Source organism: Falco rusticolus, chromosome 5 (assembly GCF_015220075.1).
Source record: "Falco rusticolus isolate bFalRus1 chromosome 5, bFalRus1.pri, whole genome shotgun sequence".
Classification (NCBI taxonomy): Eukaryota; Metazoa; Chordata; class Aves; order Falconiformes; family Falconidae; genus Falco; species Falco rusticolus.
Window position 1 is genome coordinate 13,890,301 of NC_051191.1, and position 25,953 is coordinate 13,916,253.

General features: G+C 42.3%; 1 protein-coding gene and 1 long non-coding RNA gene across 3 annotated transcripts; one reads left to right on the forward strand and one right to left on the reverse strand.

Annotated features, from left to right (window-relative positions):
* Positions 1-13,713: 13,713 nt before the first annotated feature.
* On the reverse strand, positions 13,714-20,980 carry LOC119149108. Its single transcript, XR_005104574.1, has 3 exons — positions 20,645-20,980; positions 19,466-19,794; positions 13,714-13,818 (listed from the first exon to the last, which is right to left on the reverse strand). It is a non-coding gene; the product is annotated as an uncharacterized LOC119149108 (long non-coding RNA).
* A 297-nt stretch (positions 20,981-21,277) lies between these two features.
* On the forward strand, positions 21,278-24,980 carry SMIM30 (small integral membrane protein 30). 2 transcript variants are annotated; one of them, XM_037389842.1, is made up of 2 exons: positions 21,278-21,432; positions 22,198-24,980. In XM_037389842.1, the coding sequence occupies exon 2, from the start codon at positions 22,269-22,271 to the stop codon at positions 22,452-22,454; it is 186 nt and encodes a 61-aa protein (XP_037245739.1). In that variant the 5' UTR covers positions 21,278-21,432; positions 22,198-22,268; the 3' UTR covers positions 22,455-24,980. The 2 variants fall into 2 exon arrangements, with proteins under 2 accessions (XP_037245739.1, XP_037245740.1); XM_037389843.1 differs by lacking the exon at positions 21,278-21,432 and adding an exon at positions 21,883-22,038.
* Positions 24,981-25,953: the final 973 nt, after the last annotated feature.

Genomic DNA, 25,953 nt, shown 5'->3' on the forward strand with positions numbered 1-25,953 from the left:
ACTCCTGAATTAATCCCCTAGGCTTCCTCTGCAGTGTGTGGGGAGACCTACAGCCCAAGGACAGGACGCTAGGAAATCGGCTGAGGAAGGACTAGCCTAGTGCCAGCCCTTCAGAAAGATCTGTGGACAGGCACATTACAACCGCTGCTCCTGCCAATGAATCACGCCTTCTATGCTGCAGGGTAGTGCTTCCCTACACCATACACAGGTTTGCATTCCTGCACCTTTCGCATGACCTGTGTTTAATTTTTTTAACCCAGGGATATTGTACAAACATGTTCTCGTGTGGGTGCTGGCTCTAGACCCACTCCAGAGCAAGCACTGCCTGCAGAAACTGATGAAGAGCAGTGAAGGCCATCTAGCCAGCCCAGAGCAGTGCTGCACCAGGACTACACAGGCAGAAAATGGAGTGTGAGGTGGGGTGGGGTGGTACACACATTTCAGCCTTCTCTTAAAAAGTAGATGCAGGGGAAATCTAGATATGGGCAAAAGATAGTTTGAGAAATTACTACCTTAATACAATCAAATACAACCACCCCCACCCCCCCCACTGAACTACACTTCACATCCTAGAACCCTCATATATGCTTTCAAAAAATAGTCTGTAGCAAATTTAAATTGCAAATGAAGCTACTCTAATCTTAGCTATTTCAAATACCTTACTACATGGATCCTTCAGGGTGACAGATGACTAGATTTAGATTTCTTTCAAGTTAGTCTCATGACAACTGTTTGTGAGATAATACAATCTCTTATTTTTCTGTAACTCTGAGGTAGGCTGTGGCTGTTCAATACACACTAAGGACACCTTTGTTCCAGCTCCTTGATGTCCTGCCCAAAGGAAAGCTCAGCTGCTCCTTAATTCTTAGCCCAGGGTCTGTGTAAGCCTCTGTCTGTCAACAAAAAAAAACCTAATCACCAACACTGTGCAAACTGTTGCTGAGGATATAGCAACTACATCATCCACCTGGACAATTACAGCATTTCTAGTGTCTAAACCTTTCTGGCAGAGTGATTTGAGATTTCTAATGCAGGGAAAATACTGTCTAAAACTAAAATCTACTGCATGTTATTTATTGGTTAATCACCAAACGGTAAAGTTATTGGGACAATTTCTCAGTAAAACTATATTAAACTCAATTGAAACAATTTAGGAAAAGAGATAATGCTCTGTGCTCTAATAGTTTTTTAGCTGAGTGTTTACTATTGATAAATTTTTTGAGGACATGTAATTTCAAGTGACACATTTCAAGCCCACAAATCTTGTGCCAACATTGCTAGGAAAAAATGTCCTCTATTACTCCTCATCTCAGTAGCTGCAGTGGGATTAAATCAAGGAGCAGAGTTCTAAACTGAACCATTACTATTCTTATTGATGTAAATAACAGAATACTTCAGAACTAAACCCACACAGGGAGAAGTCAAAACCTGATTGGTTTTAGTTTTGCTAGATCACGTCGTAAGAAACTCCTATATCAATGTCAACATCTAGAAATTCAGAGTGAAGACATCTTTTCATTTTAAATAGTCTGACAGAAAAAATGATACCCATATTCTTCAAGTAGAATTAATGACCCATGCACAAGCCCCAGCATTGTTTCCGTACATTAGAAATAAATCTGAACTGATGAGTTCCTTTAAATAAAATATCTGCAGCTATGTTGTCACACGGGACATTTCTAAAAGGACATGAGACTTCTGCCTTAGGATGACTGTCATAAGGGTAAATTACTTTTATACCATTTCCTACTCCTTCTACAGGTTTTATCGGGAAAATGAGTATATCTTACAATGCATTCTGTACTTGCAGCAGTCTGTCATAGGAATGAATTATCACCAAATTTTAATGCTTCAATACTGTGCATTTTTATTCTCATTATACTCTCCCTTTTTTCTCAATCTTGTGAGAAAAATTATAATAATAAAGAGAAAATAGCAGAACATTTATCCATTTATCCATTCCCTTGACACCCTTAAGATTGTAACCAGAACAGAAAATTATATGAAAATGATTTGTTCTTACACTAAATATAGACACAAGGAAAGGAATAAGTTTAAAATTAATCAGTTCCCTGAAGAATATGAATCCTTGGTCCATCTTCAGTGCCCTAAAATGTACTTCTACATGGAGCATTGTCATCAATTAAAGCTATAGACAGTATTATACATTGACATCTGCTACTGTGATGTGGACCGCTGTGAAGTAAGACTGCAGCTGGACACGATACCCCATTTTGTTACAATGAGGAACAGAGAAAAGAAAGGCAGAGCACTAGACCTCTGAAATGTTTTATAAAAGCATAAATGTTAGGAAATCTGAACTTTACAAGTCTTTGTCACTAAACCAGAGAGGGATACACTTCTGCTAAATATGCAGAATATGTTATATTTAATGGGTTTTGGTCGTTCCTTCTTTTAATACAGAATGAGATACAGGTGCATAAATTAATTTCTTTCTCAGTACATAATATTTCCATACCAAGGAAGAAAAAGAACACCAAACAGGTGTTTGTAAGAGTACCATTTTATAAATATTCTCCCTTTAAAAATATTTGTGTATATATATTTACATACGTATATGTATCTATATGCACACATATATATACAGAGCAATGATATTCCAAGTAAAAATAGTTGAACAACTTTTTGCGGGTGACCTTAGGATGAGCTTGTAGCTAAGTATGCTGTCGTAACTGTCTGTCTGCATGTCTTTACCCAGGGATAAATGTAACAAAAAATACCCTGGATGCCTGCAGAGTATGCATATACTCAATAGCAGTGACCATGGTCAAGTTCAAATTGCATCTTTTTCTGATGTGACTGGTTCACCTATATTCCCAGCGTCTGGTCTGTCCTGTAAGGCACTTTACCATCATGCAGTCAATTGCTATTCCTGTCCCAAAGACATTATAAACTGTATCAGTGAGAAATAGAAGAAACTGAGGCACAAAGACTGACCAAGGGCATAGAAAAAGTCAGTCATGAATACGATCTGGGTTTCCTGACTGTCGTGCCAATATCTTTTTCTAGGAAGCATAATGTCTATTGACCAACCTGCAAAGCAAGATAATTTATTGACTGGAGCTGAGGTGAAGATTTTTTCTTTGATATTGGTGAAATACATCCAAATGCACCTGATATTTTAACCACCTTTAGAAAACACCTGGTGCATCACAGTTAATCTAAAGAATTCTAAACATTTTTCAAACTACAAGTAACTGCATTTAGCTATCTATGTATTCAAGCTTGGATCAGAAGCAGTGTGAGTGAATTCAGGGGCTTTAAATCACATCATGGGACAGACTCAGATCCCCTGGCTGATGCTGGGAGGCATGCTACAGTCTGTTTCCCTCCCCTGGTAAATCCCTACATCTGTCCTGACCCTTATCTCTGCTCATAATACTGCACCTTCTTTTTAAGGACAGTTAGTTACTAATAAAGTATATTCATTCTTTTGCCCACAGTATCTTCCACTGGATTCTAAGAACATGAAGACATGTTCTCATAAACAAGAGAATAACTAGTAAACTAGTTCTAGTTGTTGTGTTAATAAACTCATGTTGATGAGTTCACACCAAAATCAGCACTCCCTGATTTTAAGCAAACACAACGCAACATAAACGTTTTAGCTTAGCACTTCACTTTGGTCAGGTAAACCATAATTCATGTGGAAGAATCAAAATGAATCCTTGGTTTGAATCTTAGTAAGCATAACAATTTATCACATACCATACTTGGCATCATCCCCACCCCCAATGCATTGGTTTTGCTTAAAAATAAATTTCTCTTATTGAATTTAATTTAAAAAGATAAGTTCCGTCCTAGAACTGAATAACATCACTTAATCCAGAATCTGAGTTTAGGAAGGTCATAATAAATTCACTCATTATTGGTCTGAAAAGTACTTTTGTGGATATACACAAAAAAATCTTGTTGGTAAGAAACAATTAGCTACAAGCCTTAGCAGAGTCTTGAAGTAGTTAAAAGTTCACATTATCTGCAAAACTAATAACGAAATCTGTTAGCCATGTATCTGTGTTGTAGGCAAGCTTTAATAATTTAAAAATCAAATAAGACCTCCATTATCCCCAGTAAGTAAATGATTTTTGTATTAATAATACAGTGGTATTATTATATTACCATAGCCAAGCTCTTTTCCTAATTATGCACTCAATACTGGTAAAAAAAAAAAGGAAGTAGAAATCTACTAGTATTCAGAAAGAAAACGGAAAACTATGGTCAAAGTCCATGGCAGTTGGAAAAGACGTCAGATTTTGTGGACAAGGAAAACATAGCTATCTCAAAGATCATAAATTACAGAAACATGGGTCACCGTCTAAATCATATAGAAAGAAATCACAGCCTTTGACTTTGTTATGAGCACGTGGTAAATTACTTCTTTCAGACGGAATCCTTTTCTGGTCTTGGTCAAAACCTTGGCAGAGCTATTTCTGCCACAGAAAATTCTCATGAAATTTCAAGAAATTTTCTGGATCAGATGTGTGGGCAATACATGAGAACAGTCCATAGAAGTCTGAAAATAGAACCATAGAATCAATCATAGAATCATTTAGGTTGGAAAAGACCTTTAAGGTCATCAAGTCCAACCATTAACCCAGGACTGCCAAGTCCATCACTAAACCATGTCCCTAAGCACCACATCTATGCAGTTTTTAAGCACCTGCAGGGATGGTGATTCCACCACATCCCTGGGCAGCCTGTTCCAGTGCTTGACCACCATTTTGGTGAAGAAATTTTTTCTAATATCCAATCTAAACCTCCCTTGGCGTAACTTGAGGCCATTTCCTCTTCACCTATTGCTTCTTTCCTGGGAGAAAAGACCTACCCTCACCTACCTACAAGCTCCTGTCAGGGAGTTGTAGATAACAATAAGGTCCCCTTTGAGCCTCATCCCCTGCAGAATAAATAACTCCAGTTCCCTCCACTGATCTGCATAAGAATTGTGCTCCAGTCCCTTCACCAGCTTCCTTCCCTTTCTCTGGGCACGCTCCAGCACCCATACCTCACTCTTGAAGTGAGGAGCCCAAAACCAAACACAGTATTCAAGTTGCAGCCTTACCAGTGCCAAGTACAGGGAGACCATCACTTCCCTGGTGGCATCTGGGCACCCTGCTGGCTCATGTCAGCCGGCTGTCAACCAGCACCCCCAGGCCCTTTCCCACCAGGCAGCTTTCCAGCCGCTCTGCCCCAAGCCTGTAGCATTGTGTGGGCTTGTTGTGAACCAGGTGCAGGACCCGGCACTTCTCCTTGTTGAACCTCCTACAACTGGCCTTGGCCCATCAACCCAACCTGTCCAGATCACTCTATAGAGCCCTCCTGCCTTCAAGCAGATCATCACTCCTGCCCAAACTGATGTCATCTGAGTGTGAACTGATCCTCTTGGCCTGCTGCCATGTAAATTGACCTATGTTCAAAAACCCCAAAATTCAGCCAGTGACACCAGGCCTGGGTAGAATGGTTTGGGCTGGAAGGGACCTTAAAGACCAGGGGTCCTCAAACTACAGCCCGCGGGCCAGATACAGCCCCCCAGGGTCTTCAATCCGGCCCCTGGTATTTACAGAACACCCCCCACACACACCCCCGCCCGGGGTTGGGGGGGGAAACCAAGCAGCCGCAGGTGACTTCCTGCCGCTTCATCCACACGCCAGCCTCCTGGTTAAAAAGTTTGAGGACCCCTGCTAAAGATCATCTAGTTCCAACCCCCTGCCATGGGCAGGGACACCTTCCACTAGACCAGGCTGCTCAAAGCCCCATCCAGCCTGGCCCTGAACACTTCTGGGGATGGGGCATCCACAGCTTCTCTGGGAAACTGTTCCTGTTCCTCACCACCCTCACAGTAAAGAATTTCTTCCCAATACCTAATCTAAATCTACTCTCCTTCAGTTTAAAACCATTCCCCCTTGTCCTAGCACAACATACCCTTGTCAAAAGTCCCTCTCCGACTTTCTTACAGGCCCCCTTTAAGTACTGGAAGGCCACAATAAGATCTCCCTGGAGCCTTCTCTTCTCCAGGCTGAACAACCCCAAGTCTCTCAGCCTGTCTTCCTAAGAGAGGTGCTCCAGCCCTCTGATCATCTTTGCAGCCCTCCTCTGGACTTGCTCCAGCAGGTCCACATCCTTCTTATGCTGGAGGCCCCAGACCTGAACTCAGTACTCCATGTGGGGTCTCACGAGAGCAGAGCAGAGGGTCAGAATCGCTTCCCTCAGCCTGCTTGGTCACGCTTCTTTGGATGCAGCCCAGGATACAGTTGGCTTTCTGGGCTGCAAATGCACACTTGTGAGGTCATGTTGAGCTTCTCATCAACCAACACCCCCAAGTGCTTCTCCTCAGGCCTGCTCTCAGTCTGTTCTCTGCCCAGCCTGTATTTGTGCTCGGGATTGACCCCAACCCACGTGCAGGACCTTGCACTTGGCCTTGTTGAACTTCATGCGGTTTGCACAGGCCCACCTCTCAAACCTGTCAAGGTCCCTCTGGATGGCATCCCTTCCCTCCAGCATGTCAACCACACCACACAACTCCGTGTTGTGAAGGGCAGTATAAATTAATTAAATTTAATATCTGAATTTAAAACGGCAAATCTATGGAATTAGGACTTTTTAAAATGGAAGAACTTAAAGAAGAAACCAAAACCAATGTAAAGAAAAACCTTTACATTCACCACAAAACGCAAAAAGGTGTCTTAACTTCTTCTCTAACTCTTAGAAAATGATAGCAGACTTGAAAGAAGTAGCAAGAATAACAAGACTTAAGATCAATGAAGATATAAACAAATTTGTGCTTGTACATTGACAAGAATAACTTGCAGAAGCTTATATAATAGTCAACAACCAGAGATATCAATGTAAGAATCTTAAACACCTAGCAAAATTAATTATTTAGTAGCTATTGGATGAGGAGGAATATTAAGACATGAGAATTTATTTTTTTTTCCTCTCTGATATTGCTTAATTCTAATGATCAGCATGAAGAACCAATTTTAAGACAGCTACGCAAATCTCCTACAGGAGACCCTTCAGATGTAAGATATTAACCTTTACAAGAAGTAACTAAATAAGCATTGCAATGAATTTTAGAGTCAGAAAGAAAGATTAAGAAAAAGATTTAACAGGAAAGTGTGGAAGCCTCAGGGACAACATCTGTAGCAAATACAGTGAAATTCTGGCAGCTCTGATGGGTGGGCAGTACACTGAGTTAAGACATGATGCATATCCTCTAAGAATATGAATTTCCCTCTATTAGAATTTTGCAAACTTTTTAAATACCTACCTTTTCTGTACCCTTTAAAGACCCTCTGTGGCTAACACTGCGTAGCCTGAGACAGTACAGGTCAGGGTCTCTTGGCTTTTTTGCTGTGCAACCAAGAAAAAGGATCTTACTATGGATTATCAGTATTCAGAAGAAATATGGTCTTAGTGAAACTGCGAGAGCAGAGAGGGACCTTTCAAGTGCACAGTTTGACCATGCCAGGAATCTGCCATGCTAAACACACTGTTCTAATACAAAGGTACTTTTGATATGACTCCTCTCACTGCCTTCCCTCCTGACTATGGTGGAAAACTGATGGTGTCGTCTCCCCTTCAGTTCTCCTCCAGGCTAAACCACTCAATGCTTCTCCATAGCCTGATGCCTAGAAAACTTACAACAGCAAGTCATCATTTTTCCACAATCACTTATCTGATCTCCATTTGTTGTGCTCTCGGGTGTTACAGTCTGTTTTGGGGCACTGTTTATCTGGATGTCTTCAGCTGGGCACTGTATTTGCAAGTGGGATATACAAGCCTAAAAGTAAAGAGCAGTTTTATTATCATGACGAGCTATTAGGCATCAGTACGCTTACTGGCCTGAAAAGGTCTTTGCAGGCTGGGAGAGCTCATTCTCTGCAGCTGTCTGGAAGGGATGTATTGCTGAGCTGCCATCCCCCACCAGCTCCATTAACACTGGTAACTACAGTGACTCAATTCAACGTCCGTATGATTCCTGGACTAACCCTTAATGACCCCCCTTGAGATTTTCTTTTCAGGTTTTACACCTGTCCACGCTGTATTTTCTTCTTGAGTGTTTCAACTGCTAACAATCCTGTCTCAACAATATCACTTCTATCTATAAGTTTAGCTTTCTGATCTTTCTCAGAACTTCTCACAGGTCTTTCTCAGAAGTATGAGCAAGCGTTATGCAGTGGGTCTGTATGAGAACCAGGACTTGGAGCCTGGGACACAGATGCAGGACCCCTGGGTCCATCTGGGTGCACAGAGTGTATAGTCCTTGCTATTCTTTGCCAACTTCTGGATCACTGTTCACACATTCCTAAGAAACTCTCTCCATTAATAAAAAGTTTAAGAATTTACACAAGTTACCGGAAAAAGTCATAAGCCCTCAAGTACAATGACAATAACTATACAATTAAATACCCCATGAACATACCCAGAGGGAGCACTGAAGAAGACCTGTTACCACAAAATGATCAAAATGAAGGACCAGTGTTAATGCCATGATATCTACCTAGTTCGGATTTGTAGAATTTTTACACTGATTGGCAGAAATGAGGTATTCTTACTACATTTCCCCAAGATAGCTATAGCTTCAGTTAAGTGAGAATTTTTTTCTGCCAAATCTGCTTTTGTCAGACATGCTGCATCTGGCAGAAGTGCCTGACAATGGGCTTATAGCTTGGAGGACATAAATTTAAGCAATTTAAAATTATATGACTACCTATATGATACTGATATGAACTCCCAATCAAGAATAAAACAATGTCAAAACAATAAACCAGTACCCAGATGGTTGGTCTGTCTGTCTTCAGTGATACAGAAGATACAGGGTGATACAGTTATTAGGGCTTACTCAGTGTCTCTTGACTTCTGATCTGGATATCCTGAGAAGCTTTATATAGATGCATTGAGATCCTGAAGACTGCTGATATAGGTATCATTAACACACGCCATTTCTCTGTTGCTCCTTCTGGTGCTTCTGCATTTCCATTCCCTCTCCACTCATATTAGTCTTCATGGTTCTTTATAATTCCTTGCATAGGTAATATAACCACAAAATTATATCAATGAATCATATGCTGACAGCTCCTGATGCTAAACAAAAACAAAACACCTGCACAGGTAGAAAACAATGTCAGAGTCAATGAAGAACTGCAGGATGAGCAAGAGTCAAATTTGGTTTTAAAATAGACCTATCAGTATTCCAGGAGCTGCCACCGGTTCCTGAAAATGACTCCGTTCGTCTCTGTAATGAGAAACTACACTCCAGAGGTTGCCCCATGGCTTATGCAAGAGTCGTTCTCAGCGAATAAATATGAGACATGGACAAAGATGTTTAGGAGACTGGGGAGGAGGAAGGACTGAGAGATGCGCCAAAGAAGGCCACAGACAGGGAACAAGCACAGTAAAATATCTGTAGCACAAACAGGTATCTGCACTGCCACCCCCAAAAGCCATCACACTAAGGGACCGGCAACTCTTTCATCCAAGCAACTCAAAGATTAAACGAACACAGTTAGCACAGTATTTATTTGGCTGTTTGTTAATGTGTTTATAATGGCACAACATATTACTGGTATTTTTAATATAATTTTTAATTGTCAGCAGGAAAAGGAAGAGATGACATTGGCCAAAAATGCTTTCAAAGACTAAGCTTCCCAGGCAGAAAGTCTGTGTGCAGCACAGCAGAGCCTTCGAAGCCCCACACTGCTGACTGGAGCCAAACATGGACTGAGCCTGACCCCTGGTAGGATCCCCAGCACTGCACAACCACAAGCGGAGGATGCTACATTTTTTTGAGAGTTCCTAGCTCCGGGATGCTCCCAGTCATGGCTGGAAGCTGATTACCAGGCATCTAAGCCCTCTGCTACTAGTGCAGGGACACACTGGAACATAATTCCACCATGTCATAGCACAGTCCCCAGCCTCTCCTTGCCACTGTGCTGTGTGGGGTGAGGGGAGGCCAAAGACTCACTCTACGAGATCCTCAGAAGCCATGTAAGATTTGATTGCACAGGAAAAAAGTTTGGGCTCAAGCGAAGCAGCCGACCTCTCTGGGACCCCCACTCATTTCTGCCTGGAACACCAAACTGTACGTCTTTCTGTATCTAAGGACACTTAGCCTTCCTAAGAGACAGAGCAGCTTGGCAGCCAGGACGCTCCTGTCTTATATCGAAAACGCAAGTTCAAGTGCCTACTTTAAATCAGGTACAAGTAAAGATCTGAATTTTTGGGGTGCAAGGTGTTTCTCCATGCGGTACACTATTCTGTATGCAGGCGGACATTTACACACCTGGTTCCTGGGCTGTTCCTGGAAAGCTACCTCCAGCTGAAGCACACCACCAGCACATCCAAAGTCTGCGGCCACACTGCCATGGTGGAGACACCTCCAGCTGCATTAAGGATCCCATTTCTGGAGCTGTCCGTTAACATCTCTCCTGAACAATTAATGGGTAACTTGTTAACCATGGAGCAGTATAAACCCAAAGATGGTTCCGTACACGCCTGGTGACATGATTGTAGACACTCACGGGTTAAGAGGCAGTCAGGTAGTATCCATGACCGTGGTATTACATGGATATACATACAGGACCTAAGTCTTCTTGTCAAATTTGACCTATATTTGTTAAGGTTATGGCTGCAGTGCTTTTAAGGTTTGATATTTTGAATTGCCTAGTGCTTTTCCATCAATAAATTGCTATTGGTATTGATAAAGCCATCAATACTTTAGTTCAGATTCTTGCTCATAATCAGACGTCACAACTGAAACACTGAAAACAACACTCAAGAGCTCAGTTCAGTAATTCGTAGAAAGGGTAAGCATAAAGAAAAAAAAAAAAAAGGTGCTATGCCAAATTTCCTTAGATGATCACAGGGAGGATTAAAGAACATTCATTCTCTCACTACTCATCTCATCATAAGGTTAACTGCATCTAAAGGCTAAGTAATACACTTTTCTGTAATACTGAGATCTTCAGGCAAGTATGACTGCTGTATCTTACGGCTTGGAAATGTCAATTGGAGGAAGTGAACGAAATGAGACGGTAAGGTTTATTCTACTTTCGCAATTATCCTAAACTTAGAGCAGATACTTAGAAAACTGTTAGAAAGAAAAAGAATAAACACATTCCACTTTCAGAAATAAGCTATTTTTCTAGTATCAGCTAAAAGGGGGAAAGACTTTGTATTGAACTTCAGCACGTTAACTCCAGATGCAGCCCTGAGCCTTGATCTCTCTATTAGTCGTTCACTAGGGTTTGTAATGCTAACAGGTAGGAACACTTTTCCTACCTCAAACTGACACCAAGGGATTATCATTTGCCCTTCATGTAAACAGCAGGGCAATTGACATTCCACAGAGACATTAGGAATAAAGCCAAACACCATAGGATTATTAAATAGTCCAGGTACTTTCCTCATCTTCCTAAGAGCAGGTTTTGCACGTTATAACTTTCTACAAACGTATTACTGTCACAATGACTTACTGTTGAGGTTTTTAGTCCAAGCACGACGATAAAAAGTGATCCTGTGCAAAACAAAGGACTACAGTGTGAAGAATGTTCAGTAACAGTTGCTGACCTTTCACTACAGAAAACTGTCAGAGCAGTGAAGTAGGAATGAGGATTTCTCAGTGGTTGCTAAGGGGTTGTGCAGCCTTTCATCTATGTACTAATTCAAATCCCACCTGGACCAGCATTCTTCTTCCAGCCACACTCAGCTGACGGTTCCCCTGCTAGTGAAATGATTGCCATCAGCTTGAGTGTGGGAAAAAAACGTTAACTCTTAGCCTTTTTTTTATTATCCAATACAATCCCAGTTCTGTGGGACTTCCCAAGACAGACTCAGCATTATAGAGCAAGGCACCAGGTCCAGTGGCAATGAAAGTTGCAGAACTGATCAGAAATTACTGCTTTACAGCAATAAATCTAGGTCGCCTCCATCTGACTTCACATCTTAACACTCCTCAAAACCAGTCTTCTATTTCTTTCCCATAATGTGAAGAAGACAACCACTATCTGCGGCTTGCAGTGTAATCTTCTACCCATACCTTCCACCAGGCACCTAAATGCCAACAGATCTTGACATAGCTTTCTCTTTAAACCAAAATCCAACCTTTTCACTCTATACCTACTGTTAAAATACTACTCCATGCTCCTGTCAGCTCCCTCTTTGACCCATCTAACCTTCTCCTTTATGGCCTCCCCACGACCTGCATAAATCTTTTCTGATGCATCAAAAATAATAAAAAGGCATGAAACAGAAGGACAATGTCTTTAAGGAAAGCAATGTCTAAACCAATCTGCATATAGCTACTGTGTTCCAAGATATGCAGCCTAATGGATATATGCTTTCTAATTGTCTGCAATAATGGATAAATAAGAGGTTACATTACTACAGACTGGTGAAGAGAAAGTGTGACTTATTATCTCTATTTGGGCTGCAAGTCGTGAAAGAGTCAGAATAAATTCTGAATCCCTCAGTGCTTGACACTTCCAGAAGATGACAGATACTGGCAAAAGGCATCCCCAGAGATGATGAATATGAGCAATTAGCACCACCTATTAAATATTTTCAAGATATTCTGCAATGGAAACAGATGGACAATGTGTTTATAATTTAGTCAAAAGCATTAGAATGCAGATGCTCAGACAAAATTGGTTTCAAACGTAGTAATCATCTATCACCCCTTTTTTAGGAGTTTATTCTCCACATTCTCAGAAGCATTACACATCAGAATCCATTTTCAAATGGTCTTTAATGTAGATGCCTTTTCTACACGTTTGCATGTGACTACGAAGTTTGTCTGAACAGTCATTGCTGTTTTGTACACAGAGGTAGATAACACTGAGGCATAAAACCTGGCTTCCATACACTGAACATCCAACCTGAATGCTTAGAAAAGTCTCATCAAAAAGTGGGATGCCAGCTGCAGGAATTTATTGCCTTCTCCATTTGCTGGGATACATGTTTAGGACTTTATCTGTTAAGGAACTGAATGTGCTGCTCCTGACATCGTAAAGCAATCAAGCATGTGAGTAAATTTAAACAGCCAATTCATCTCATGGATTGTCCAGATGCCACATATATGCGCTTCATGGGATGTCAGCAAAGACGTGCAGACTGTCACACTGCTCAGACTAAGGGGGAAGTAAAACATCCTAAATACTTTGAGAGCGTATGTGTGTTTATGCATATGTATATACATAGGTACATATGTTTACATACATGTAAACACATATTTGAGTGCCTCTGTTTTATACATTTAAATTATCATAGGCATTGGGTATTTTACCTAAGTGACAAAGTCTGAGCCTTGCCCTGTTGATATTGACGGGTTCACAGACAAAGATTAAATGATTGCAGACCATGTTTACAGACATTTTTTAAGAGAAATAACACTTCCCTAATGCATAAAATGTGTAATTTTCCCTACTCTGGCCCTGGTGTAAGGTCTGTGATTGCACAAAACAGCAGCCTCTGCTCCATTTGACCTCAGCACTGGTAAAATAAAATGGTTTGTAATTTAAGATGCTACCAAGAAATTTTGAAAATATTGACATAAGTATATATCTATGTTTGTACATATCTTTACAGCTACCATCACGGTCATCTTTGCATCTCTGCTGGAACGTAAGTCTAGTGAGCATGGAAAAGGTAGAATTTGTCATTGCAAAAGACATGTCCTAAGATACTCATGGACTTTGTGATTTCAGCAGGAAATTCCATGCATCTTGACAGAGACTTCTCAGTTTCACAGAAGGATTTTCCTTTTCTGTTTCCAGAGAAATCCATGGAAGTTATCATCAGCTACAATGGAAACAGAAGTGGCAAGAATAAGAAGGCACAGGATCCTTCCCTGACTTTGCTGTTGATCTTCAACAAGAACTTCAGGAATTCATTTCATCTTTACAAGACGTGATTATTCCAGATGTAAAATAGGGATATAGGGATGACCATCCCCTCTGTCCTTCATAACATGCCAAGAAAACCACGCATGAAAGCAAATATTTAAACATGACCCAAAATATATAAATCCATGAAAAAAAATTTTCATTAACTTTGGTGGGTAAGTTTGCATTGAAAGCTCTAATACTAATCTGGCTATTATTAATTTTTATATATACTTATATTATTCTTAAACATACACATAATATATATATAGCTTGCCTATTTCACTTGCCTTAGATTTTTATCACCATGGTCACTGGAGCCGTTAAGGTAAGATGTGTCAGTTTTAATTACATGTATTTACAACAATATTTCTCAGTTTACACATCATGAGTGATATTTCTCACTGCATGAATTTTCAGACTGGTAACAGAAGCTAAATGCATTTTCCTTTAAAAGTTTGTGTAATCTGTGAAACACAAAGGCATTAAGCAGTTATATTTTTGTGAATCATGGTGCCTTTTGTAACAACAGCTGTGTATTTAGTTCAACAGTAAAACCTCAAACTGTTTTGCTAATGAAAAGGGAGCCAAATAACCAAGTGCTGGAATGAATGGCAGGCTATTGAAAGCGGACAGTTGGCTCATTACATGTGCCCCTCATGAATGATGTCCCTTCCATTTAGACTGGCATTGAAATAATCCAGATATACTTTGTATTCTGCAAAGTATTTTTAGGGCTTCCTGTGATCAAGATAAGACAAGATACAGAAATACATTCCACAAATAAAATACAATTTGTTAACTTGCAGCAGCAAAACTTCAGCATTTACCAAACAAATGCACATAGCTTTTAGGATAAGTGACTTTCAGTGTAATTATTTATAGGATTTCCTGTGGGTTTACCACTATCATTGGACTGCCACACATGCATCAGAAAATTTATGAAATTTTGGCAATATTGGGAAGAATTATTGCCCCTATTTTTCAGATACAGGTAGAAACATAGCCTCACTGAAGAAAATGGGAAATTTCCAATACAGGTCAATGAGGCAATATTTCATATAGGGAACTCAAGCTCAGAAACACTAAATAATGACATCTAAGATGAACTGAAACATTTTTATTAGTTCTGAATAGTCTCATCTGCAACTATGACTTCTTCTTCCTTTAAAGAGTTGAGTTTTATTCTCTTCTCTGATTCCCTTTAGCAAGTCTCACCCTCAGTTTCACTCTGTATGGCTTAGATCCTTTTTACTCCTCCTTCTTTTCCTTCTCTAGGCTTTGTTCATTTTTAATTCTGTGTATAAATTCAATTGCTTCTTGCCTCAGACATGCTTCCACAAGTCTATAGCTATCTAAACTTTTTGTGCGTGGTGGCAGGACTGCTCACTCTGCACACATAACAGCCAAGCAGCCTGGGTCCTGACCAGGATATTGACAATTGACCATGACGAAAGGGTTCTGAAAGATTTGATTCAGTTCAAAAAGTTCCTTTTGAGCAAGTTCTGACCTGATGAACAGAAATACCGAGCTGCCTTTTTAAGGATCCATTACAAGGACTACACAAAAGCATGTTTTAACTAGCGCCCTAGAACCGTGGAGCATTTAGCGCGAGCGTGGTAACTTTAACAGCTGTCCACAGGTGTATAAATTACTCCAAAACCTTTCTACTACTCAGATCAGTGTAGAATTTGGAGGGTGCAGCAGTATTGTAGGGAAATCCTGTTTGCCAACAGTATCCTGGGCTGCATTAGAAAAAGCACTGCCAGCAGGTTGAGGGAGGTGATCCTTCCTCTCTACTCAGTCTTGAAAAAAGTGCATTTTGGGCATGCAAATGTAAGGGAAACTTTTTATAATACCAGTTTTCTCATTTATGACAAACACACTCAGATTTAGATGGCTAGAACTCCATAAAGTAGGCAAGCTTTATTTCTAATAATGCCTAAAAGCTGAGGAATTTAAAAAAAAAAAAAAAAAGCTATTGACATGTTCCTATAGATAAACTGGTATCCAAATATGGATTAGATCTAAATTTGAAACATATGATAATAGAAGTTTATGATGTTTAAATCAATTTTTACTTTCATGAAATTTCTCGTACTTATTACAACCATATGCACAGAAGTCAAGAAAACATCTGACAGCATTGCTTGGGAAAAAAGATGTACTATAGATGTACTATACAAAACAATATGTGGATGACAGCTGCTACTCCCCCTTTAAATCTCATTCTGTCCTTGTGTTGAATAGTATCTTATTTTGCTTACTATTCAATACTCAATTGAATATTCAATAATCAATATTCAATATTCAATGAAGGTGGCATCCCCAGGCCCTCTGAAGCTGAACTGCTTGTGCTGTATACATTTCCCTTGCTAATATTTTACAATAACTTATTTTTCTCAAAAAGAACCAGACAAACAACACACAATATTCAACCTACCTGTGGCAATACTGATGAATAATGTGAGAACATCTCAATAGCTTACATTAGCACAAAGACTGAAACCAGGAAGACTGGATTAAGACTTTATTTCCTCAAAGCTGGAGGGAGTTTGGATGCATCATTCCAGTTGGTATCTACCTCTGCTTCATTATGCTTCTACAAAAAAACCAAGAGCCTGCCCCTCAATCCAGAAAAAGCATGACGGCCCTCACAATAATTGCAGGGAATCCTCAGATTTGCCATTATTGATGGGTAGCTCCCACATTCCCCTGTGGAGTTCAGCAGGGAAGTCAATCAGTGGGTGTTTAACTCTGGCTGGCATCCTCTGCACTCACTCCTGCAGTTTTGCTGCTCCTGCCTCCTGCCAGCACCAACTCCAGAGCTTTTTTCTGCAGGGCTGGCAGCTGCCTCCATGCCTCTCTGCTCCAGCCAGCACTGCACAGAGGCATCTCTGAAGTGCTGGCAAGAGAACTCAGAGATTCCAGCGGGCAGAGGCGATCCCCTGCCAGACTAAAGGAGCAAAGAACTGAGGGAAAAAGAATCACTGGGCTATTTAATCTTTTATATTCATGACTGTATAAAGGACAGCAGGAAGTGTGTGGTACCAAAAGAAAGAATTTTCCATCAAAAAGCGATGCAATTCTCTCTGTACACCTTTCTGTGCTCCCAGAAAGAAGTAACTTTTGCTTCTCAGAGGGATCAAAAGGAGCCTGCTAGGGGTGACAAAAGAAAAGTAGAAGTTAACCTCCTGACATGGCAATAGGATAAGCCAGTACGAAGGAAGATTATACTCAAAGACCTTCTAGGACTGAGAAGAAAATTGTCTTTGGTTCAGCAAAAGAGGAAATGCAACACCAGAGAGGAAATGTAACACTAAGAAGAGAGGGAACACAGCAAAAACGACAAACCAGAGGCCCCTTCGCAGCAGCACTTTGAATAAACAAAGCTGCCAGGGGTCGCAGAGAGAGACAAGAGCAACTGTCAGGACAGGACTTTAGGTCATACAGTCAGAAGAGAACTGTTAGGCCTAGGAGCTGCTGTGCTACATGCAGGAAGACCTGAACACCATCAAGTGGGAATACAAAGAGAGGGAAGACAAAGAAAAACATGAGTTAAGGATGGTATTCAAAGCTATGTTTGTTGGTAAGGCCTGCCAGGGACAACGTCTAGAGGAAAAAACATTGATGGATGCCTAGCACACTCTCAGCAGCAGAAAAGGAGGACTCTGCACTAAAGATTCAAGAAGCAGAAGTGAAGACCTGGGAAAGGAGGAGGGTTTCTTTAATGGAAGGGTTGGGGGGTTTTAAAGTCTTTATAGATTTAGGAAGAGGAATGAGAGTTTCAAAAGCAGTCAATTGGTCAAAGAGACAATGATGAAATGCAGGCCTTCATGATTGAGATGCTAACTAGAGATACCAATGTGAGCAGCTCCAACTGATGGAGGAAGGAATGAGCCATACGGAAGATGTAGGATGCAATTACAGCAGTTTTGGACAGCATGTTTGGAGAGGTTAGAGATGACAGGAACAAAACAAATTATTTGGTAGTTACAGGAAGGGAATCCAACTGGTGTTTTCATGACAGGGAAGGTCTGTGACTACCTGCATTTATTTGAGAGGAAACTTAGGGACTTTGAGAAGTAGAAGGGAAAAAAGAAGGCAGGGTGAAGTAGTCACACATGATATGAAGGGCAGGGATAATGACAGAGGAAGAAACAGAACGGATGAAGTCAACATTTGTGTGACAGCAGGCTGAGAAGCAAATGTGGAAAAGGTTAATGACAGAAGAAATTCATGCTGTATTTGAACTCTGGTTTTTTTCTGCAGAAGCAAATGAGGTGGTTGTGGTAGAGTCTATTTTCTCAAAGAAAGGGAAGCATCCAGTGAAGTCCAAATGAAGCATGTCAGTTTTTGTACAAGAAAAACTGGATGTAGATCTGTGACTGAAGTGAAGAGATGAGGACACAGTGATAGGCAGCTAAAATGTCAGATTAAGTATCAGCAGGGAAAAGTAGCTCAAGGGTGAACATGTTGATGTAGAAGTGATAATCATTGCCCTGTAGTCAATGTCTTATCGGTAATCTGTTAGCATTTCTCATTGCAGCAGTACAAGTGAAGCCCAAAAGTTAAGCAGAAAGTTTCTCGGATCAGTGTGGTCATGCAATAAACAAATGGCTCCCAAAGGAAGATGAACGAAGCAGAAGCAGAAAAAAAAACAACAACCAAACAAAACAACAAAAAAAACCAAATACCCCCTTCAGCTATTCAGGTCTTGCTCTGTAATTATTTCATAACTTTTTCCTCTCCAGAAAGTGCACTTTTATTTTCAATTTCCAGTCTCACGTATACCTCCTTAGCCTTGTGCTCAAAATTTACAAAGCTTTAGCTTGTCAGCTCTGGGAATTCTCAGTCTTTCCTCTGAATATTAGTTACATAATAGCTTGAGCTAAGCAATCAAAGCGGTGATAGGTCAAAAGGAAGATTTGCCTGAGGTCATGCAAGAAGCTGATGGCAGAGCTTGAAGCTGAATACACATTTTTTCTGCTATTCAGACAGCACAAAACCTGACAAAGCCTCCCTCACCGTTAAAATTTTGTTGGCTTTTTTCCAAAGCAGCGCTGTTTCTGAAGCCAAAGCTACAAAATGCAATAGCATTGAAAGAGCTAATCAGCCAAAGAAATATCCCCAAATGGCACTGCTTTCTAACTCTCAATAGCACTTCCATGATATTACTAATAAATTATGTATCTTACAATCAATATTTTCCACATCCGTCCTGTACTTTGTGTCATTTCTACTGCCTGTAAATTTGTACAGTTGTTGAGAAGAGGGACGAGACAGTAAAATTAGTATGTTACACCCAGTTTTCCCCTTGGATTTTACACTTGCCTTCAAAATACTTAAGTCCAGAGATGCCATAGCTCTTTGGTACTGACATTTCTAGTTATAAAAGATAGACTTGAGAGTCATTGTTCGACTCTCTCCCATCTGTTTTGTGGGACTAAACAAGAACTATTGTAAATTTTAGTTGGTAAGCGGTGGTGACAGCAAATGCAGCACTGAAATGTACAGGGATGATTGAAACATTTTTTGACATTGCAAAACAGTCTAGTATTTACCTGTCAGCAGTGCAGGATGCAGTAAATAGGCCAAGCAAGGCACCAAGAGGGCCAAGACTCCAAGGCCCACTCTCTGAGATGACAGAAGTGATTAAGATGACAACTACCTCCTGTACTTCAAATTGCCACTCGTCAGCTTCTGTAGGGGTTATGGTTTATCTGTGATTCACTAAGGAATGGGCCAGGCGTCATAGCATTACTCCTCCATGCCATGAGAACTTGCTCGGAAATGTCAGGATTTTGCTCCAGTGAGTGTATCTGGCATCAGCTTCTTGAGAAAATGCCTTCAGAAGTGAAAATGAAGCTTCGAGTATTTCAGATCTGAAAAACTGTGGAATAGATGTTTCATGAGTAGAAAGGACGCTTACGAGTTCATACAGATATGTGTTATTGTTTGTATTACCACAGAGTCTAGGCACTGCTGCTTATAAAGAAGATGCTTTCATGCTACTTGGTATAAAGAGGAAGCAAAAAGACTTTTCCTCTCCGTGGAAGTTTATTGTCTAAGACAATTGACAACTGATGGATCCAGACAGATGGGGGAAAGAAGGGCACTAATAAAAGAATGATGAACAGCACAATAGTAACATCCCACCTGAGACATAAGTAGTTCCTATAAGCATGAAGAATGGGTTGCTCAAGGGCAATTACAGTGAAATTATATAAGGCAGAGGCAAAGCTTTGTGTATGTTGAAGCCTCTCTGGGTTTCTACTGCTCTTTAAGAAGCTCATCAGAAACTCCTTCTGTAAAGAGAAATACTTACAGAAGTTGTTTTTTTGCACAAGTCTAGGGAAACATTGAGAACAGGGGTTCCCACTCATGAATTGATGCTTGATGCAACAGATTACAGATTCTAGGTTGATTTTGACATTAGATTAGCAGAGCTTCCTCTGGCTGTTTCTGCGAGCATTCCAAAGACACATATACTTTGAATCTTTAATAATTGCTTACAAGTTGCTGGGTTTTTTTAATTATTATTTTTTAAGCGCACACTTTCCACTGAAAAATAAAAACTGAGCTCTGACTAGGAACTAGCTTTTATCTCCCCACAGCATTTAGAAAAAAAACATTTTAATCCTGCTTTATGTATTTCTACAGGCAGCTTTGCCCAAAGCAGAAATACGATCAAAATCGGGACAAGCTTGACTTAGGTTTTGGGGGTGATTTCAGGGCATTACCTGGTAACACTTTTCAATGTCTTAGGGGTTTTTTTTGTTTTAAAAGGCATCAGGCTGCTCTCCACCTCCTTATAAAACTGCTTCAACTGCTCTCCTCAGAGCAGGAATGGATTTTGATGATACCGAGCAGGACTTGCATCACTGCTGCACGGCAGCCGCAAGCTGACACGAACCAGGCACCGTCTGCGGTCACATCGCAGGCGGCCTGCGCGACCCGTTTGTTTTTCAGCGAAAAGCGCGGACAACCCGCCCGAGTCGGTACATTTTTATCATTTCACTTCAATAAAGCTGCAGCACGTACGTGCGGACCCTGCGCTCGACTGACCCGCGCGCTGGCCGGAGGCTCAGCGCGACGCCGGGCGGGCACCACCGGGCTCCGGCTGGCCGCCGCTCCCGCAGGAGCCGGGTACCCCCGGGCCGGGGCTCGGGGCCGGCCGCTTGCGCCGGGGCTCCCCGGAGGCGCCCGGCCCCTCCGCCGCCCGCCGGCCGCTCCATCCCGCCGGGCCCAGGCCAGCCCGGCCGGCCCCCGCAGAGCCCGTGCCCCGAGCCGCCCCCCGGAACCGGCGCGGCGCGGCGGCGCCCCGGCGGCGGTGCGTGCCGGGAGCGGGAGGCGGCCCGGCCGGGTCACGCTCGCCCCCGCCCGCGCCCCCGCCCCTTCCTGTCATGGCCGCTGCGGCGCTGCGGGAGTGCGGCGAGGCGGCGCGGGCCGGTGCCCCCCGGAGCTGAGGGCCCCGCCGGGGCGCGGCGCGGGGGCGCCCCCCAGCCCAGCCGGGAGCCGGCCGCAGGAGGTGACCGAGGGGCGCCGTGCGGGCAGGGCCTGCGCGGGGGGCTGCCCCAGGGAGCGGCCGGGCCGCCGCCGGTGGGACGGGACGGGACGGGACGGGGCGCGGAGGGGCGGCGGGGAGCGGCCGGAGCCCCGTCGCTGGTCCCCGCCGGCGGCGCTGTCGGAAAAGCCGCTTGTTCCGGGTGGCCCCGGCGGCCGCGGGCACCGCGCGGTGCCTCGGCGCGGCTTCTGCCGGGTGTGCCCCGGCCGTGGGCCCTTTCTGCGGGAAACCTGCGGAGCGCCGGGCGCGCCGTGCGCCGCGGGGGGCCGCCCCCGAGGCCGGAGGAAACGCGGAGAGCGTGTGCCCGGCCCCGCGGGTGCGGAACGGCCCGTGCTGCGGGTCCCGACGGTGCCCCTCGCAGAAGGCGCGGGTAAGCAGCGCGCAGGCGGCAGCTACCCAGCCCCGAGCGGCCGGTGACGGGGGCCGGTGTAGCACGGCACGGAGCAGGCGCTGCTGGCTGCGGGCGGGAGAGCCCGTGCTCACTTTTCTCTCATGGCAAGCCTCCGAATGATTTCATTTCCACAGAGTTGTGTAACGAGGTAGCCAACCCGGCGTGCCCATCTCACGGTAGTAAGTCATTTACTTTTGTAATTGTGAAGGCAAAACCTGAATTTCCCGAGTCCCATGTGGATATTTGTAATACATCGATCACATCAGTTGGCTTTCGGCAAGACAGTTCCGGGGGGGAGGCCAGCAAAACCGTTGATGCTCCTTGTGTTTTCCTTGCAGATACCAGTGACGTACCTGCTTTCCACGGCTTTCCTCGTTTAACTGCCCCTTGGGATCAGCTGGTTGTCAGCATGCCTTCTACCAAGAACACCTCAAAACTTTTCCTGGTCCTCGTTTCATTGCTGCTGGTGCTGCCAGCTGTTGAAGCCCTGGATGCAGGAGATACCATCGCCTTCCTGCTAGGCCTAGGTGTCAGTGTCATCGGATTCTGTGCCTGCCTTGGCTTTTATGCAAGGAAAAGGAATGGGCAGCAGTGATTTCAAGAAGATGCTCAGATGAAGTGAATTTCCAAACATGGCTTGGGGTTGAGATCTGGGGTGTAAGACGGAGCTTTGGTTCTAGATAACTTTGAAAAACCACATAGTAGATATTTCTGCAAACCCCTCTTTCTGGGCAGTACAACAGCATCAAGATTGTACCCAGTAAAAGGGATTTGTAGGATCTGTCCTCATGACAGTAAGATGATTTTATATAGCTTTTGATTAAATACTGCCTTAGAGAACGGTAGGAATTATTTGAATGGGGAAGAGAAACCATAGAGTGGTTCACAGTAAATGTCTGTAAATGGAACGTGAGGAAGACCGTCAACAAGTTCCACAATTTTGGTTTCAAGGGTTAATCAGGAGAAAGCAACTGTTAATCTTCCAGTCAGGGTGACAGAGCACTGGAAGTACTCCTAACTAGATAGCTAGGGAGCGGACTGAGCCTGCGTTGACTTGTGTGCGTGTGCTCATGCTTTGTTATGTTATGAGTTAACACCTAACACCTCACTTCTGTTGCCACAGGGATGAGACTTCAGAGAACTAAGAAAACATGGAAAAATGGGGTTTCTTACGTATTTTTATTGTAGAATGTGCCTCTCCTCTAGCCTGTGTTCTTGTTACCAAGTAAATACACTTAAGAATGGGGCCACTATATTTCCTTAACATGTATTTCACAGAAAAGTACATGTAAGGCTAGGTAAATCACATCAGGGACATGTTGTTGTCTCTTGTTTATTTTTTTGTACCCGGCTTTCCTTTAGGCACACCAGTTTTAAGGCATATTTAATCTGGTATTTGCATTTTTTTCCCCAAAACTGAAGACTTACTTGTTTTAATGAGGAATTATGTGTAGTATTTCTGCTTTAGGGAGTTCCTGGAATTATAACAGGGCAGTTGTGCACATGTTTCTTTTGCAATATGGAAATAACATGTTTTTTTAAAATCCTGGTTTTAGTCAATGGTCCATTGTTCTCCAGTGTCTTCCTCATGACAAATTTGTGTTGCTAGCTAAACATGTAGGCTTCTTACCTAACTGATGTATATGAGTTCCACAAAGATTCAGACCAAAACCAAAGTAAAAAAATCCTGATACAAAATGGCAGGTGTAAATTTTATTCATGCTCAGTCAGATTGTATGTATGTGGTTGACAAACTCTACTCAGTAGCATATTCGGGACTAGTTTCTTTAAATACCAAAGGTGAAATGGCACAGCCAGGAATGTCTACCTGTGGCGGATTCCTCTGGCTTGTTAGGGAGTTCTAGCTGTCCACTTGAGACAAGGAGCATAATCTAACAGCAGCAGAATAAAGGAGCATAGGAAGATGAGCTCTCCACAGTTCAGAGAATTTCCCTCTGGTCTTGTGCTGTGGACACTGCCACATTTGCTAGAAATCTTGTCTTCTTAACTTTCAGAGCTGGGGAAAAAGGTTAAATGTGATGCAGAACAATATATTTTGATACTGTTCTTCCCCTTCCTCTCTTAAGTGTCTCTTTTCAGTAGAGCACAAAGCAATGGCTAGAAGAGTTGTCTGGCAGGTCTTATATAAAGTAATTGTGTGGGCAGATGATGTTCTCCAAATTCAAGTATGCCATTTGTAGCTGCTTTGACTTGTCTCTCCAATCTCTGAGGAGGCACAAGCCCTGGTTATTTCAGTCTTGCAATTTATGTCCCACTCTCATCATAGATAGAGGGAGAAAGGTAGAACAAAAGGTTTCAAAATTGCATGGGACTGAAACTGTAGGACTAACCCAGCAAGCCACAGGAACATAGGTTTCTGCTCTCAAGTTACAGGAACAATAACAATTACTCTGATGAGATGCAGTCTTTCCAGGTAGCTGTTCTTGAACGCTTTCTGTGGCTTCCAAAAGTCAGAAAGGGGCATGACGCACAATTACTAGGTACAAATGAAATCTACATCCGTAAGAGGAGCTTCAGAGAGTAGTGTCATGTTTGAAAGCTGCCTAGCAGCAGTAGATGAAGCTGTATGTGATTATTCGACTGGATGGATAGAAACACATCGTGTGATCTTCCATGTTGCAGCTTGGCTAAACCATCACCCTTAAAAAAAAACAAAACCAACAAACAAACCACAAAATCACCACTCAGTTCCCTTTATAATTTCCAAAATTAGTTAACTTTGCCAGTTTTTCAGTAGAATATTAACTAACTGTGCTTTCAATAGAATAAATTTTATTGCAAGCAGCTTTTCACAGACTCCTTTATCTTCACATTGGAAAAGATCCCCAGCAATAGTTTTTACAGAATTGTGCAACAGTTTCACTGCAGGAGAAGAAAATTTTAGCAGATTAATTTGCGTCGTGCAATAGATACGAGGAACTGTGGTGTTTGCCTAGAGCTGTATGTACTTCATTGCAAGGTGTCCGCACAGCATAATGGCGTTTTCTGGTTCTGAGAGAAGCTTTGTTGTTAAGACTTGCATTTGTTCATGACTTTAGCGTAAAATCTGATACCCCTGTTTTCCTTCTGTCTTAATAAATTTTGACATGATTTGTCATCAGCTTGAAGTGGTTCTTATAAAAAGGAAAATAGGGATGACAAATTACTGAAACTGCTGAAATTCTTTATATGAAATACTATCTTCTTACATGCTTTTGCTTATGTTAGGTGACTTTACAAACTGATGTGGCATAAGGTATGTTTTCAGTTGAACTTTGGTACAGTGAGTGTACTTCTCTGGGTCCTATTACCTACCTCATTTCAGTATCAGTTACTTTACAGCACTTCGAGGGGGCCGCTCCCCTTACTTTGAAAATGGCAGCTTGCAGTTGTGAAGAAGCTCATTTCTCTGGTACAAGGGAAACTTGGAAATACTTTTGACTATGAATTTTCAACATCACTATTACATAGTTGCCTCTGTGCCAGAAAAACCATTTATGGCAGTCTTCTAGCTGGAGACCCAAGAATATAAAGGACCGCTTTCTTTTTTGCTAAATAAATATGTTCTAGTGCTTCATAGTTATTTGAATGATACTTTGCAGTTTTTTAGACTGCAAAACTGCTTGTTTCATCCCAGTGTTGTTTTAAAATAGGCTTCTAGCTCTTTCAGGATTTCAGCTAGTGCATAAAGCAGTTCACTTTGCACACTAAACTAATACCATTAGTGGCTGTCTTCAGAGGAGAAAGCAAAAACAGCCTGACAATGCCCACCTCTTAACAAATACAACCTACCTTCTAATCAGTGGAAGAAAGCTGCAATTAGGGAACATGCAGCTTTTGACTGCTATGATTTCCATCTGTGTTAACAACAGTGTAGCTCAAAAGTAGCCATCCTATGAACATTTAACAGTCAGCACATGGTCCCTTTGTGAATGGACAGAACTCCTTCACCCCTTACGGCATACCTTCAAGTGCTGCACACCAGCTAGGTGGTACCATTCTGCTGGGTACAGCAGTACCTGGAACTGGAATACAAATGCTTCGCCCAGTTCTGAATGCACTCGCGTCTCGGTATATGAAAACTGATAAACCAC